The 17,599-nt window shown below is 40.2% G+C and overlaps 2 protein-coding genes across 3 annotated transcripts; one reads left to right on the forward strand and one right to left on the reverse strand.

Moving 5' to 3' along the window:
- The first annotated feature begins 9,049 nt into the window (after positions 1-9,049).
- On the forward strand, positions 9,050-14,105 carry LOC122818782 (uncharacterized). Its single transcript, XM_044093897.2, has 4 exons — positions 9,050-9,532; positions 10,127-10,433; positions 10,662-10,877; positions 11,455-14,105. The coding sequence occupies exons 1-4, from the start codon at positions 9,050-9,052 to the stop codon at positions 14,103-14,105; spliced, it is 3,657 nt and encodes a 1,218-aa protein (XP_043949832.2).
- Positions 14,106-14,672: 567 nt separating this feature from the next.
- Positions 14,673-17,029, reverse strand: LOC127012204 (uncharacterized). 2 transcript variants are annotated; one of them, XM_050890385.1, is made up of 2 exons: positions 16,925-17,029; positions 14,673-15,481 (listed from the first exon to the last, which is right to left on the reverse strand). In XM_050890385.1, exons 1-2 carry the CDS (start codon positions 16,997-16,999, stop codon positions 15,371-15,373), a joined length of 186 nt encoding a protein of 61 aa, XP_050746342.1. In that variant the 5' UTR covers positions 17,000-17,029; the 3' UTR covers positions 14,673-15,370. The 2 variants fall into 2 exon arrangements, with proteins under 2 accessions (XP_050746342.1, XP_050746341.1); XM_050890384.1 differs by having other exon boundaries at positions 14,673-15,004; positions 16,925-17,020.
- Between the last annotated feature and the right edge of the window lie 570 nt (positions 17,030-17,599).

Below are 17,599 nucleotides of genomic sequence, written 5' to 3' on the forward strand. Positions count from 1 at the left end.
AAGGGGAGTCAATTTGCATTTTTTGTGTAGAGCGGTTCACCACAAAGCCAACCCGTATATATATACCGCTGTGTATATCTTGTAGACTATTCTAGGTGACATGCCGCATCCTAGCACAATTGCCTTTTTAAAAGTGTAAAGTGCAATTGTCGCTTTTTTTGTTCTCTCTTGGTTGTTTAAGCCCCATTTAAGACGCTTATATTGTACTAAGCCCATTTATCTTAACTTATCTTACTTATCATTTATCATTTATATTATCTAATAGAGAGATAGAGCGTACAGTTGTTTAATATGAGTCGGTTAATTAGTGGGATTTTGTATCTATTTGTGATTTCCGGTCATAAGATCGCAAAATTTTGTGGATATTTACCATTAAAGATGATTGTTGAGCTAACAATCTCTTTTGTTAGCTAAAAAAAACAAATCACAAGGCGAGATAAATATAATACTTCAGTTTATTAACGTTTATAAACAGGAGCAACGGGTTTCTGATTATGACTCTCTCATTACTTGGAGTGGTTTGCCGCTGCGCTCATTATACTCCCCCCGTTGGAAACGTGTTTTTCAACTTCTTGATTGATGGGCAGCAGGCACAACGTGTTGACAGCTCTCCTAATGTCACCCGTGGACGTCTTATTCTCTTCCAGGAATAAGTGCGCTCATCCCAGCTAAAGGCCAACGCATGTGAGGTGGATTTTAATTCTTTATCAGAACTAGACTTTGATCAGGAGACCGCCTTTTGGTGCGTTGTTGCAGAAGGGTGAGGTACTCCTTCTGCCCTTGGGACCGGAAGCCAGCCATCATACCGGTTGGTTAGATCAGGCTCAATCATAGTAGTAGGAGGGCCATCAGAAAGTAGGTGCGCAAATACCGATCGTCGGTAGACTTTCGAGCCAGGATCTAGGACAATAAAAAGAACAGCAGCTCGTCTGTTACTAGATTCCATGCAAGACCAATAGTTTTGGGGTTTAACTCTGCCATCGCCGAACTTCAAATACTTCTCCTTGTCATCATCTAACACATCCTTTAAAATCTTGGATTGGCTGGAAGACCTTTTTCTTACATATTAGTCACCTCGAGCAAGTATCAAAGGGGTCCGTCCCATTTTCTCGGGTCAGCTGACTGCTAACTATCACAGGCCACCACTTTTACCCTGCCCTGGTACCAGCCCGCGTCCATGAAGCAGGGCGATGAACCTGGATTTACTTTCGCAGGTATAAGAAGAGCTGGAATTCCACTTATTTCTTTAGCACACATCATTGACGTCAAAATGCTTTATTGTGTTTTAAGTGACAACCACCATTTTAATTCTTTTTAATTTTATTTCTGTAAATAATTTTAACGAACACTTTCCTGTAAGTTTCTGTCGAATGTTTGGTATAAATTAAAATAGTACAGAAAGAAAGAGAAAAGCGTTCTTATTTTTTATACCAAAACCAGGAACTTTGAAATTTAATGTCAAGAAAACTATGAAAAACCAGTTATTTTTTTAAGAAATCGCATTTCATCGAGGATAGTTTTTTTACGATTTTGAAGGGTGATTCCCCTAACTTACAGTATTTCCTCAGTCACAACAACAGCAGTAGAACGCACAGACCAACCAACGCCGCGGACGGAAGGGAAGTCAGATGAAGCTAGTTGGCGCCTAGTCCAGTGGAGCGATCCGAGCGTCCACCTATTAAAAAGAGACGAACACACTAATCGAAACAAAGAGTAAGCAAGTATCAAACTCTCCAGCGAGAGCGCCATTCAGAGCAACCACGGCGAGTCCCTTGCTGTACGCCGGATTTACCCTATTAGGTTTTGGCTCAGTTCACGCTCACAGTCAAGGCTTACGCCAAGAAGTTGCATAGCCAAAACAGTGATATAGTGCTGTTAATAACAAAATTAAGCTGCCGAGTGCCAATACATGGCTTTCTTTGATTATTAAACCAGCTTCTTAGCTTTTATTTATGTTATACATTATTTAACTTTATATTAACAGGACAGTCCAATAAGTACTTAGCCTCACCGCCCGATGGCGTTACTATCCCAAAGAATATTACTATCGTGTAGTACATTCTCGAGTACTGCTACTGTCGAAAGTATACAAATGGCTCCAAATTAGAAGGACAAGTTTGCGGATGCTTATACTCCGAACAATTAGATATCCGGAAGTCATTTAGACTCCCGTACCACTGTTGCGTCTTCCAAGAGGATGTTTCCGCTATAAAAAAGCTCTTAGTTGTTAAGGAAACATAAGCCTCCAAGAAGAAAACTTAAATATACGAGTATATAGCCAAAAGGCTGTCTAGGGCGGCAGTTAAATCAATCAATTCGACAAACACTGTCTCAGATCTATCCACAAGATGGATAGTCAGTTTACACCGGGACATCATAGCAAACTGCGTAGCGGACGAGTCAGCCAGGCAGGGCACCAGTATATCTCTCCTTCCGGAAAAGAAGAATGCGGCATAACCCTTGGCAACCAGCAAGCTAAATATTAAAAACTACTAAATTAGCCAACACTCATTGTCAAAACGCACCAAAGTGCCGTACCAGTAAAACAAGCTTTTTGTCCCAAAAAATTACTTCTGCAGAAATGCGGGGATGAAGAAGAAGATAAAACTGTAGAACTCCTTCTCTGCTTCAGCATAGCCCTATGCAGACTTAGACCGAAGCACTTAAAAATATCTTACCAAAATATCGGAATTAGCTTAAGCATCATAAACGCGTATAGAAAATCTTCCGGGTGGAAGACATGCGGATCAACATAATTCTAGGAGAGGGGATACAAGAGATGGTATAACAATGGACCCACAGAGGTCTAAGTGTGTCAGACCATATTTTAACAACCGTTACTAGTACTGACCATTGTGCATCAACGCAAGTGGCCCTTACGACACCAAAATACGCATAGACGAAGTAATACTAATTAGTTGCTAAATGGGAGAGTATTATTGATATCTGCCTCGATTATTATTTGCCTGCCAATTTTTACTAGGTTTATTTTGAACTTAAAGAGATGGTTCAACGTCCATTATTATTTATTATATTTCCCGTTTCCTAAATATTATTATTTTTTTAAATATTTTGGATTAAATTTGAGGTCTTTTCCCGATTTTTATTTTCATTTTTCAAATACTCAAAGCAGGTGAGCACTTAACCTTCGAAGCATATGAGTTGGTGTTTCATCGTTATATAAAAAGTCTAATCTAGACTAGACTGCTTGAAAATTTAAAACGTCGTGGGCTGCTCCTATGATTTTATTTCGTAAAATTCTAAACTTCTGACTATTAATTTTATAAAGGCTAATTTCATTTCTACAGCTTCCCCCAAAAACACGTTATGTAGAAAAAGTTGGTTGTAAAATAATATGAAAAGAGTATATCTTTGGTGTTTTATAACAAACGAAAGTTCTGATATCAACTTTCGTGACGAAAATATAATATACGATCTTCTAAATCTTGATCAGCATCACAAGACGAGTCGATCTAGCCAAACTCGTCTGTTTGTTTTTACGCAAACTAGTCTCTCGATTTAGAACCTTTTAAGATGAAACCTTCTCAAAAGTCATTTTTATATTACAGGTCGCATACGTAAAGTCGGTTAGATGCGGATAAGACAACTAAATCGTATTGCTCACATGGGAATAATCCAAAAATATTAACTTCTACTCTTGGGAATATTATTTTTATATTTTTTCAGATATTTAAATACATATTTTTACAGAAACGGTCGGATAATTAATGTCGAAAAATACAAATTGAAATGAGACATAATCTTACGATATCTGTAGTTACTTTTTAGTGCTATAAAAATCGGTATAAAAGTTTTAGTCGATAAAAAACTTTTTAATGCTTCTCTTTTATTTATAATTTGACGCGTATTCTTAATAGGAATAAAACGAGCCTAAAAGCCGGGGCATTTATCCCACCGTATCCAGCAGATCCAATTTTTATTTCACCGGCTTTTTTCGAAAACAAATTGATATTTCTTAAGTCTTGGTATGCAATTTTCATAGTTTTTGCGATACCTTTCGACTGGTATCACTCGTTACGATTTGACCATCATAATTCTGCGTCTATATATAGTAGTTGCTTCGACACGCGCTTCGACACTACGTGTACTACCCTCCACAGTGATATTTCGGTAACATCATTGTTCACTTATGTGGGCCTTTTAGCCGGCCGGCATCTGTGCCAACGAGCCAGTGTCGTGCAAGAGCCAGTAGTTTCTAAGTTTTTTTACGGCTAATCACAGGCTATGTCCGGTGAGAGATGCGACACTGTGGTACGTTATGCCAATGAGTGTTCGCTAATTTTTTAAAATTAATTTTGATGTTTAGCTTGCAAGTTTTTATGGGTTTGCCGAAATTCTCCTCTTCCGGCTCAACCCCTAGTTCTATGAAGGATTCTGTTATTGCTATAGAAATCATGTTGGTAAAAGCTCCCTCTATGTCCAGGAAGGCGATCAATGAGTATTCCTTGTTGTTGTGTGATTTCTTTCTGACTCGGTTGACTTACCTTGTAGAAGCATGTTATGCCTCTGATTTGAGTGTCGGGTCAATAATGGCTCTTATGTATAGGCCTTTCAGTCTTTCAAAGCTCTTTTGCAAGAATATTGCCAGCCTTATTGGCCTTAAATCCTTTGCTTTGGTGTGAGTAGCCTTCCCTGCTTTGGAAATAAAAACCACTTTCGTTTCCCGCCATGCGGATGGTAGCTCTTCTACTGTTTCTCCTTTTTTTCCCTATGGGCCATGCAACTTTAAAGGCCGTGTTTCATTTACTGATCTATGCCGCTTTTTTGGGTCTTTAATGCTTTCCGGCGGTTCAATGGGGAGGATATATTGTCTCTATGAATCTACGATCAAAGGTAAAGGTGAGGGGTATTGCCTATAATGCATAAGAATGAGCTCGAATTTGGAATAAATTAGATAAAGCCGGTCCAAGCGCTCTGCTCAGAAAGAATTGGTGAAGTAGCCTGCCCACCAGGTGCCTCCAACTCTTCAGCAGTTGCCGGCAGAGCTTCCAGTGAGATGGGAGTCACCATTATATATTTTAGCATAAATGACACCAAAGCCGAAGTTCAGCATTCCCCGAGCAGACTCCATTGGAGTCCAATCCAGTTCAACAATGTTTGCCCTTTCAAAGACCTCGCTGAGCTTGCTTGTCGCCTACTTACATGGGTCAGCTGACTGCTGACCACCACTTTTAATCTGCCCTCGCACCAGCCCGCGTCCAGCAGCAGGGCGATGAACCTGGATTTACTTTCGCAGGTATAAGAAGAGCTGGGATTCCACTTATTTCTTCAGCACACATCATTGAAGCCAAAATACTTTATTGTACTTTTAGTGACAGCCACCATTTTAATTAATTTTAATTTTATTTCTTTAAATTATTTTAATGAACACTTTCCTGAAAGTTTCTGATGCGTTTTTTTATAGTGGTGTCACCTATAAGCTTAGTCCACATTTTGTATCATTTAATATTTAAAGTTATGTTAATATAAATCATACAACTTGCTCTTAGGGATGAACATATCCATGTACACACGGTGAGCGGCTTGTGTTTCTTAAAAAGGCTAACTTGATTAATATCCATCATCCATCCTGAAAACTCTCCAAACGTTACAGAGCAGGTCTGGCATGTCATTTGAACACAATTAAGCAATAAACAAAAATTTTTGGTATAAATTAAAATAGTACAGAAACAAAGAGAAAAGCGTTCTTACATTTTATACAAATACCAGGAACTTTGAAATTTAATTTCAAGAGAACTATGATAAACCAGTTATTTTTTCATGTAAATTCTTAAGAAATACATACCATCGAGGATAATTTTTTCACGATTTTTAAGGATGAGTCCCCTAGCCTAGAGTATTTCCTCAGTCACAACAACAGCAGTAGACCGCACAGCCGCAGCTTCACCCGGATCCACAGCGCAGGCCCAACCAACGCCGCGGACGGAAGGGACGTCAGGTGAAGCTAGTTGGCGCCTAGTTCAGCGGAGCGATCCGAGCGTGAACCTAATAAAAAAGACGAACACACAAATCGAAACAAAGAGTAAACAACTGCCAAGCTCTCCAGTGAGAGTGCCATTCAAAGCAACCACGGCGAGTCCCTTGCTGTACGCCGTATAGCCCCTATTAGGTTTTGGCTCAGTTCACGCTGACAGTCAAGGCTTACGCCAGGAAGTTGCATAGCCAAAACAGTGATATAGTGCTGTCGAGTGTCAATACATGGCTTTCTTTGATTATTAAACCATTACATTATTTAATTTTATATTAAGAGGGCAGTCCAATAGGTACTTAGCCTCACAACCCGATGGCGTCACTATCGCAAGAGAATATTACTATCTTTTAGTACATTCTCTTGTACCGCTACTGTCGGAATTTCATACGAATCGGATTCGTAGTTTTGTTTTGACTGCGCGTGGAAACGGACATCCCCACGAAAATCTCGCAGGCCGCCGATTGAAAATACGCGAGATAACTGAGACAGTAGGCAAGCCAAAAGACCCAGTGGGTGAAAGCCTGCATAAAATTTTGTGCATGAGAAAGCTGTCGGGGCGATGGGTGCCGCGTTTGCTCACTTTGCTCAGAGCAGTGTTTGACGCTGTTTAAGCGCAATCCGAAGGAGTTTCTGCGTCGCCTCGTGACCGCGACGAAACATGGATCCATTGGTACATACCAGTGACCAGTTAAAACAGCGGACTTCACCCGGCGAACATGCTCCGAAGAAGGCGAAAACTGTCCCATCGGCCGGAAAGGTGATGGCCACCGTTTTTTGGGTTCCACAATGTGTGATTTACATCTACCTGGAGAAGGGCAAAACGGTGACCGAATTATTGGGCCGATTCGCCGCCGAATTGCAGAAAATACGGCTTTATTCCTGGATCCTGTTTAGCCCCTTTGCACCATAAATACCTGACCTGCTTGTCTTGCCTCTTCCTTGCTCTGGCTTGGACGGTGCCACTAGGTTTTCGATCAGCCCGCGCTTACAGTCAAAAGCTAAGCCAGGAAGCTGCCGAGCACGAACCAAACGACCGAACCAGGTCCTGTGTAATCGGGAAAAGCTCAGGTTTAGACAATTTCGCAGGACTCTATTACTAAACTGTGGCGGACCCACCGGTCGATGTGCCAGGATGTGGTCGTAACAAAAATAGGTACGAGCCTTTTAACCTTGAAGCTGTCTCGAATCGGATATTTCTGATGTCCCAATCTCCCTAAATGAATACTGCAAACTCTTTCAAGTAGAAATAGGGAATTTCGGGAAAATGGACGAAGAAAAGATTGTCAATGTCTTTAGCGAGGGTTTAATTTTATCCTGTCCCGACTCCGTTTTAAGCTGGGGAAAACCCATAAAAAAACGCATTAAATTGTGCCTGTAAGGGATCTAAAACCCATCGCCGAAAACGAGAGAAAAAAAAGAACATTTTACCTTATATATTGGTGTGAGGGAGACAGAAAAGTGAAAAGAAGGAATAAGAGAGCGAAAAGAAGAGCCGGAATAGATCCGAGTTAAACTTTTTTTTTTTAATAAATAGTAGTATTTTTTTGGTTAATGTTCTTTTAAGGTGTGTTTTAAGAATTGTTAAAAGTGTTTGAGACTCGCGGTAAGCTGGCTGTCTAAAATCCGGCATTGTTTTCCCATTTTTAAAGAAAAAAAAGTTACATGGCAACTGTCCTGCGTATTTCCAATAGCTCTGACTGAGCATTCGAGTTTCCCCTATTGTTAGAATTATTTTGAGAGGTTCCCCTTCGTTGTATTGGTTTCTGTCATGATTTAAAATTTGGTTTGTGTAATAATTTTGATTCGGTACTTGTCCAAAATTTGTTTTCTTTTTAATATGTGCCTAAGCATTATTTGTTCAGCATTTAATCCTTCGTCGATAAATGATGCTTCTAGGAATTCGCACAAGTTATAAAGTTCGTTTGTGAACTGAGTTTCGGTTTTTTCTCTTTAATAAATATTTGCCAATTTGCTTTGATTATTTCTGGGGTTTAAACATTTTGCTTTATAGTTTGTTAATAGTGATATCTATTATATAATTGCTTCTACTTGGTTCTTTTGTCATGTTGAAAAATTTTATTGCCGTAATGAATCATTAGAGATCTACTTTCTTTCCATTGAATTCTGGCACTGCATTCAAAATTGTGGTCAGAGTCGGAATCGTTTAATTTAAATTAAATTCAAACATCGGGAAAGTTAGATCGTTAAGATCTGGTTCCTTTATTTCCGTGCTTTAAGATTCTTACCCTTTTTAGTTCCTTTGATCAATCTAGCCATATTCGTCTGTATAGCGTTCCTCCTTGTTTTAACTTTTCTCCTTGGTCATAGCTACTGAACATGCATTGTATAAGTAAGTTATTAAATTTTCGACATCTTTATCTATGTATTTTTCTATATTGGCCTATTTTGTGTAAATGATTTATATGATTTATCAAATATATACGTTTGCTCTCCTTATTCCTTTTTTAATTCCTCGCAATCTATTACAAGTTTTAATTACTTTTGAAGGCTAACACTAAAAGATCTTACCTGAATATCGGAAATGGCAGATAATACGATTGCCTTTTGTTGGGAAATAGTTCGTCTTTATGTTGAATTTAAATAGTATTACATTTGCTTCTTTACTTTTGCCTATTTACCTATAACCTATTTTTACCTATTACCTATAGTACCTATTTTTGCGCACATCATTGTATTGTAACCATTTGGGAGCTTTAAGCTCACACGCATAGCCGAAATTGCAGTGCAATGCGTTAGTATTAGAACATCACGCGATCGCTTTTCTGTTCTTTTTCTGCACGTTTTGCAAGCCGGCTGCATTCGCTTGTTGATATTAACCGCAACCGCTCGCTGATAGCAACCCCGCTTAAAGTATTGTAAACCCGCTAAATAGTGAAAATAAATGCATAAAACTATAATAAAAACCATAATACAGTCCACTATTCATAAACATAACAAATTTTGGTCCCTTTCGAGCCGGATACCCGCGTTTATTTGTGCATTTACTTTTGTGAACATTAGAGACAAATTTACCGTTTTTTCGTCATGAACGCGATAATGCATAGAACGATTCAACAACGTGGTGCCTGCAAGGGGCAAATAACGCGCACCCTCAACAGTGCTGTGGAGTTTTCACAAAGATGTGAGAATGTGGAAACATTGCAATTCAAGCTGGAGCGTTTGGTCGCCACTTTCAACCACTTTATGGAGCTCTCAGATGAGTTAGTGGAATTTCACTTGGAGGAGGGATATGAAGACCCTGGATTGGACATACCCGAATACGAAGACAAGTTCTACGCCGCGCATGCTATTTTTAGTAACGCCATCAAGGACATGGGAGGTCAGGATCATGGACAGGACCAGTCGAACATTCTACTTTCAAGTACAGTGGAACGCCTATTTGAGGGACAAAACAACCTTTTGGAGAAAATTCATACTTCATCGGGAACTGCTGATTTAAGGTTTGAGAAAATTCGGATTCCCACATTTTCTGGTAAATATGAGGATTGGAGCCAGTTTAGTGATCTGTTCTTAAGCTCAGTAAATAGTAACGAAAAGCTCTCCAAGTGCCAAAAGTTTCATTATCTCAAATCATATCTGGAGGGAGAAGCACTGTCCCTAATTAAACATATTTCCGTCTGTAATGATAATTACCAAGACGCATGGGAAAAATTAGAAAATCGTTATAATAAAAGGTCGCTCATCGCTCGATCGTTTGTTCAGAATTTTTTATCGTTGCCAACCGCTAACAATTCGAATATTGCAGAATTACGCAAGGTAATTGACTCGGCCGACGAATGCATTCGAGGCTTACATGCGCTGAACTGTGACAGCCGCGATGTATGGCTCATTCATATTTTGCTGTCAAAGTTAGGTTCAGAAATTAAACAAGCTTGGGCCAACTGCAGTTTATCGGCCACTGAACACGTCACCATAGAGGAGCTGTTCGCCTTTCTTTTCGCTCATTGTGATACTTTGGAGTCTTGTCAGGATTTACCCGCAATGCAACCCTCAAGACCAGCCCAGAGTAGACGCCGCCAAGCCGCTTTTCATGCCAGTGGATCAACTCAGTCGTCTCGCGAATGTATATATTGCCAAGGACAGCATTCTATATATTCATGCAATGAATTCAAGGCACTGGATGTAGTCAGCCGCCGCACCTTCGCCAAGGATACAAAATTATGCTTCAACTGCTTGAGTCGATCGCATCAAGTCAGGGATTGTAATTCATCGAACACTTGCCGTCAGTGCAACGCTAAGCATCACACGTTAGTACACCCGATTGAAGCAAGATCGGTTCCTGTGGCACCTGCGCACTCGACTGCCGCTGATACGAATACTGCCGCTGTTAGCCATCATATTTTGGAGAGGGCCAACAATCCAGCCCTACTGCCAACTGTTGTCGCCAATGTTATTGACACATGGGGAAACGAGACCTCGTGTAGGTTATTGCTCGATACTGGATCAACAATAACCATGGTATCTGAGTCGTTTATCCAAAGGATCGGAATTCCTCGCACGCATGCCCGCATTTCGGTAGTTGGTTTAGGTGCTAACCCGGCTGGTGTTAGCCGAGGTCGCGCTAGCTTCACCTTACTCTCAAGAACCACGACTGCATCATTGGAAGTCTCTTGTCTAATTATGAGTTCTCTAACTTCTACGATTCCAGCTCAGCAGGTCAAATCAAATGCAACTATTTGGACCAAGATTCGCAGCCTACCGCTAGCTGACCCGACGTTTGGATCTCCGGGCAAAATCGACGTTATCTTAGGCGCTGATCAGCTTTGGAACTTATATACTGGACATCGCCGAGAGTTTGGTATCGAATACCCCATCGCACTGCATACTAATTTTGGTTGGGTTATTACAGGCAGCTACACTGATGGTAACAAAGCATCTACGCACGCACAAGTTCATCACGCTTATGAAGATTTGGATTCCTTAGTTCGCTCATTTATGGACATGGAACAAGTGCATCCGAGTAAAACAACGATAGACGCCAGTGATCCCGCCGAACAACATTTTCTGAAAACACATGCTCGTAGAGAAGATGGTGTTTATATTGTTCAATACCCATTCAAGGAGCCCCGCACGCCAATTGGCTCCACTTTGCCACAGGCTTTAAAGCGGCGAAGCTGCAGTTTTTAAGCCAGATAGTACTACCACACGTTGCCGAGTGGTATTTGACGGCTCTGGAAAGGATTCCACGGGTCATTCTCTTAATTCGCGACTGCATATAGGACCGCCTATTCAACGGGACTTAATTGGAGTATGCCTTCGATTTCGTCAGCATCGTTATGTATTTTGTGCAGACATCGAGAAGATGTTTAGAGGCATTTTGGTTTCGGACGAACATACACAGTACCAACGCATAGTTTGGAGGAAGGATGAAAACGCTACGATGGATCATTATCGACTGTTGACAGTAACATATGGATTAGCTTCATCGCCGTTTATTGCAGTTCGAGTTCTTAAACAGCTCTCGAATGACTATGCCGAATTGTATCCCACCGCTGCTGTCGTGCTCAACAGAGACGCGTACTTTGATGATATTCCTACTGGATGCGACAACATCCAGGATCTCATTGCACTCAAAGATGAATTGATTCTGCTTCTTAGCGAAGCTCAATTCAAATTGCGAAAGTGGAGCTCAAACTGTTACGCCCTTTTAAAGTCGTTGCCAAAGGAGATTTGTGAGTATCCACCAGAGGATTTAGAGGAAGACCGCTCAATTCGATTTGTTAAAGTCCTGGGATTGTGTTGGGAACCAAAACCGGACTATATTTTCTTCAAATTAGAAACCCCCGCATTTACGACTGCTCTTACTAAACGCATATTGCTTTCAGAACTAGCCAAGATCTACGACCCGCTGGGTTTGCTTTCGCCAACTGTTGTTTTTCTGAAGACCCTATTTCAAGATAGTTGGCTAAGTTCTGTCGATTGGAATGAAGTACTACCGCAGCAAATATGTACACGATGGCAACAGTTTGCATCGGAAATGCATTTATTGGAAACTTGTCGAGTTCCTCGCTACATATCTGCACCACATCAAGAAATGGAACTGCACGGATTTGCTGATGCATCATCTCAAGCGTATGCTGCCGTCATCTATAGCCGCGTCGAAGTCAACAATGGATATGCTGTCAAACTGATTATGGCTAAAACTCGCGTAGCCCCTATTAAGCCTATCTCCATTCCGCGACTAGAGTTAAACGCAGCTCATTTACTCTCTAAACTGATTTATCTGGTCAAGCAATCATTAACTGTTCCTATTTCCAGAATTAATTGTTGGTCAGACTCTGAAATAGTCCTGCATTGGCTATCTTCTCCGCCTAGGACTTGGAACACCTATGTTTGCAACCGCACTGCTGAAATTCTAGAGGTTTGCCCACGCAGCTGCTGGCAACATATTCGAAGTGGTGATAATCCCGCAGACTGCGCATCGCGAGGAGTACTGCCAAAGCACCTCGTGGATCATCAAATATGGTGGAATGGACCACCTTGGCTATCTCAGTCACGTTCAGCTTGGCCACCTGTTAAAGCTAAGTTTGTTCTGTCGACAGAAGGAGAGGCCTGCCTAGAGATGAAGGCTGAAACGAAAGTTAATCTACACATTTCCGACGACGGAAATTCGCTATCTTGTATGATCAACAAATCCTCCTCATGGTCCCGTTTATTAAGGATAGTCAGCTACTGCCTTCGCTTCGTTCATCGTCTTCGTGAGAGGAATCGACTTTCACCATTCCTATCGGCGTGGGAGCTACAATATGCACGAGCTAAGATCTTTACGCACGCTCAAAAGGAGTTCTTCAACGTGGAGTACCAGCAGTTAACTACCGGACAGCCATTGTCGAAGAAATCGAAGTTGATCCGCTACACACCCTTTTTAGACGAGCAGAGAGTAATGCGTGTTGGTGGTCGCATCGATAATTCTATAGCTACTTATGACGCAAAGCATCCCATTCTCCTTCCTAAGGAATCTCCAATAGCTGGTCTGCTAGTTCGCTATCAACATGCTGCATTGTTACACGCTGGAGTCGAATACACGTTTCATAGTCTACGCCAAAGGTATTGGATTCTAGGAGCTCGGAACCTCGTCCGCAAAACTGTATTCAATTGCAGAACTTGCTTTCTGCAGCGAAGACACACGAGTTCTCAGCTTATGGCTGATTTACCGGAGTTTCGAGTTCAACCCGCCCGTTGTTTTCTGCACACTGGATTGGATTATGCTGGACCTGTGTCAATCAAAACATCGACAGGCCGGACACCAAGATTTGGCAAAGCTTGGTTTGCGATCTTTGTCTGCCTATCTACAAAAGCGATTCACATAGAATTGGTCAGCGATTTGACGACATCCGCCTTTATAGCCGCTTTCAAACGCTTTTGGTCTCGACGTGGACCTATATCAGATTTATACTCGGACAATGGAAAGACTTTCTATGGAGCCAAAAGAGATTTAGCTGAAATGCAACGAATGGCAATAGCTCAAAGTCAAGATGAAGAAATTTCAAGCTTCATGGCCAGCCACGAGATTAATTGGCATTTCATTCCGCCATCTGCTCCCCATTTCGGAGGCATTTGGGAGATTGGTGTGAGATCCATAAAGCTGCACTTAAAACGAGTCATTGGCAGCAGTGCCTTGACATTCGAGGAGTATTCGACCCTGTTAATTCAGATTGAAGGGCTTCTGAACTCTCGCCCTTTATGCGCACCTAGCGATCACAGTCTTAACCCGCTAACTCCTTCTCATTTTCTAACAGGTCAGCCTCTCACTTCGGTACCAGAACCATCTTTCCTGGATGTAAATATCAACAGACTGCAGCGCTGGAGACAACTACAGGCCAAGGTTCAAGGTTTCTGGAAACGTTGGAATCTCGAGTATCTCAGCACGCTTCAACCTCGCACGAAATGGCATCAAGATGCTCCAAATGTTGCCGTGGACACACTGGTTGTGCTGAAGGAGCCCAATCAACCGCCAAGCAAGTGGATGCTAGGACGAGTCACCGAAGTTCATCCTGGCCAGGATCAGAGGGTTCGGGTGGTCACCGTTAAAACCGCCAAGGGAATCTACAAGCGCCCTATTACGAAAATTGCTGTGCTTCCTTTGAACTGAACCGTCGTTCAGGGGGGCCGGTATGTTGGGAAATAGTTCGTCTTTATGTTGAATTTAAATAGTATTACATTTGCTTCTTTACTTTTGCCTATTTACCTATAACCTATTTTTACCTATTACCTATAGTACCTATTTTTGCGCACATCATTGTATTGTAACCATTTGGGAGCTTTAAGCTCACACGCATAGCCGAAATTGCAGTGCAATGCGTTAGTATTAGAACATCACGCGATCGCTTTTCTGTTCTTTTTCTGCACGTTTTGCAAGCCGGCTGCATTCGCTTGTTGATATTAACCGCAACCGCTCGCTGATAGCAACCCCGCTTAAAGTATTGTAAACCCGCTAAATAGTGAAAATAAATGCATAAAACTATAATAAAAACCATAATACAGTCCACTATTCATAAACACCTTTTTTATTCGGGTGCAACGTATTAGAGAGAAAAGTTAAATTCTAAGATTTCTATATATACCAGTTTTAATTCATAAATGCTTATTGGAGTCTTTATGACTAATTGCTGAATTCTTAAGCCATATACAAAATAAGTAAATTCATCATAGTAATTCATAAAATTTTAATTTTAAAATTGTATTTGATTGATATAATAATTTACAAATTTAGAGTGTTCATAATAACAGAAAATATCGATAAATCGAGGCCTAGATTTCGTTATCAATCTGACGCTTTCTGAAATCTTGGTTTGGAAACGGTTGACTTCTTGGCGCGAACGAATGGTGGTGGTACTTCATTGTTACTTTGGGTGGATTGGAGTCGCTGTTATGGGCTACAGACTCCTGTTCTTTATGTCTTGGGCTTGGCGGAGTTGTGGGAGTTTTTGTCATCTTTGGAGCTGCTACTGAGGTCATTGTTATAAGATCTCTGCTTAATCTGTGGATTATCTATGTATAAATATCATACGCTATAAACTACGAACCGATCGATGACAGCTTTTATTCACTTTTCTCCCCTGGCGAAATTTTCGGCAAATACATTTTGGTTTGGTAAATACTTTGTAAGTTCGATATGCTGGCTTTCAGTTTCAAAAGTTGACTTAAGATCGTACGCACAGGGCGACTTCTGAGTTCGTGGTGAAACGATGTGAAGTAAGGTATTTTGTAACGGCTGTTTTTACTAAATAACCGCCTTTTATGTTTTTATCGACAGAGGTTTTAAAAGTTTGAACGAAGCGCCCAGCAAGTCTTTTAAATGCTGGGTGAAAAGGAGCTGCTGTCAGGTGGTTAATTCTATTTGGAAGGCAAAATTCCCTAAAGGTTTCTGCACTGAGTTTTGGGGTAACCCTCAATTGCAAATATAGCTGTAAGCGCTGATAAAGTATTTGCAGTTGTAGTCGACGACATTTGGAATATGAACGGGATCTGAAAATAAGCATCGACGCATATCAACCACATTGCGTTTAATATAGGACCCGCAAAGCCTATGTGTATCCTTTCCCAGGCACTTGAAGCTTTCGGACTACTTTGAAACTTGCAAACGCTGCAACTCTTAGTAAGTTGTGCTATGTCGTCGTCGATACCTGGCTGCCAAACATGCTGATATGCTAGTTGTTTCGTATAAGTATATAAGAATTTTACCTCGAAGCTTGTGGGGAATAATAAATCTGTTCAAATCAGAGTGGAGGCATAGCAGCTTGTTTTTGATCGTTAACGAATGATGAATTTCTGGTGAATAATAATCAATCTGAAAATCAGATCCCCTACGATGAAGAAATTAATCATTTAGCTGCCTTAGCATTGATGGTTCATAAAATAACTGATTGGTTACAGTGATAAAGGAAATTAACTCGTCCGAACGGCAATCAACCGCCTCAATAACGATTCCCTACTGCTGACCGAATTACCCAATGCAAGAGAATGCTCAATCAATATAAAACCGACTTCTCATCAACTTCAACCCTTCTAAAACATTTCTAAATTTAACCAAGAAATATCTAAACTTTGTTGCAGGATAATCTCATATCATAGACATGCCAAATGATCAATTTCTACGATGTACACTGGGCCAGAAACTTAATTTTTTGTCCAAAAATCTATAATTTCCTACCTGGAATAGTTAGAAGGATGAAGTTTTGTGCGTTTTTCTCTTAAAATATTAAACTTTTCATCGAATTAAAAGTAAAATTTATTAGAGTTTTATATGGTATAGATAATCCAAACCAAAATCTGAAAATGGTACATACTTTTCGGTTTTTTATTTAAAAAAAAAAATAACTAGAAGACGAACTCATACATGTCATACATGATTAAGTATAAAAGAAAACAAATTTAAAAAAAATTAACACCACTATAAAATATTATGTGGTTTCAGATTTATAAACTGTTAAAACTTGCCACTTTCGGAGCCTCCCACTGAAACGTTTATTTAATTTCTTGTTGTTATCTGTACGTATTTGTTTATGCTACATTTATATTTGTATAATATCTTTTAGTTCTTCTCCAAAGAAAGTACAAGAAATGCGGGGATGAGCGATTTTAGTAAATTAATTAAATGATTTACTTTTGATGTAATGACTTCAGTCAGCGAAAAGCATTAAATCAACGAAAAATCTTCTTTTAGGAAACAACTAAGACATAGGAGCTATTTTTCATTTTTAACTTGTTGAAAATAGTGACTTCTAAAAGTTTTGCGAAGAAGTCGAACAGCTAAATCAGCATCTTTGATGCACCAAGGGTGCTCAACATGACCAGCACTCAACAAATCAGTACCAGGCGCTCAGCGTCACCCACTGGTTATGCGAATTCCTGACCAGCATATAATATTTAATGCCAACAATGACTAACACATCTCAATTATCAGTTTACCTGCGGTAGCTCAAACCTTAGCGCAGTGCCCGTATCGCCCCTGCGACCATCGTCGTGACGCGATTGTCTTGCCATCTAAGCGTCCTCTATTAGATTCTCTTTTAGCTCGTTAAAGGCTTGTACTGTTGATTCGTCAAACTGTTTGAAATTTTTGTAGACATTATATTACATTAGCTACGGACAACTTCTCTGTAATACCCCCTTAGGTCTAAAGCTGTTTGGAGTTCTCTAATATCAGCTGTAATCAGATATTTATACACGTTATTCGTAGAGTAAAAGGGTATACTTGATTCGTCGGAAAATATGTAACACGTAGAAGAAAGCGTTTCCGTGCTAATTCTGTTAGTTTTAAATGTGCTCTTTCAACCTGTCCGTTTGATGTACTTACTCCGTGCCTTTGTGAAAAAGATTTAAACTGGGCTGAGGTAAAGCTCAGTTCAATATCTGACATCGGTACTTTTGCTTGGGAAATATAGCTTTATTTTCGATTTTTAATTAATTTTTTAATTACTAGGAATTTAAATTCAAGTTATAAAAGCTAAACTTGTGTAAGTTTTCTCCTTATCTAGTTGGTATTGGGGATTCTCCAATTGAAATTGTAATGGGGTATCTGCTAAAATTGTTTTCATTGTACATTTTAAAAAATGTTTTATTCTTTTAGCTTAGTACTGAGTT

The sequence above is a fragment of the Drosophila biarmipes genome, unplaced genomic scaffold, assembly GCF_025231255.1.
Source record: "Drosophila biarmipes strain raj3 unplaced genomic scaffold, RU_DBia_V1.1 ptg000028l, whole genome shotgun sequence".
NCBI lineage: Eukaryota > Metazoa > Arthropoda > Insecta > Diptera > Drosophilidae > Drosophila > Drosophila biarmipes.

Coding starts and splice junctions, on each gene's coding strand:
- LOC122818782 (XM_044093897.2), top strand. CDS start 9,050: ATGCATAGAACGATTCAACAACGTGGTGCCTGCAAGGGGCAAATAACG. Junction 9,533..10,126: donor GTGATCTGTTCTTAAGCTCA/GTAAATAGTAAC, acceptor AATGAATTCAAG/GCACTGGATGTAGTCAGCCG. Junction 10,878..11,454: donor TACAGGCAGCTACACTGATG/GTAACAAAGCAT, acceptor CGTTTATTGCAG/TTCGAGTTCTTAAACAGCTC.
- LOC127012204 (XM_050890384.1), bottom strand. CDS start 16,999: ATGGCAAGACAATCGCGTCACGACGATGGTCGCAGGGGCGATACGGGC. Junction 15,005..16,924: donor TAAGGTTTGAGCTACCGCAG/GTAAACTGATAA, acceptor ATTTATACATAG/ATAATCCACAGATTAAGCAG.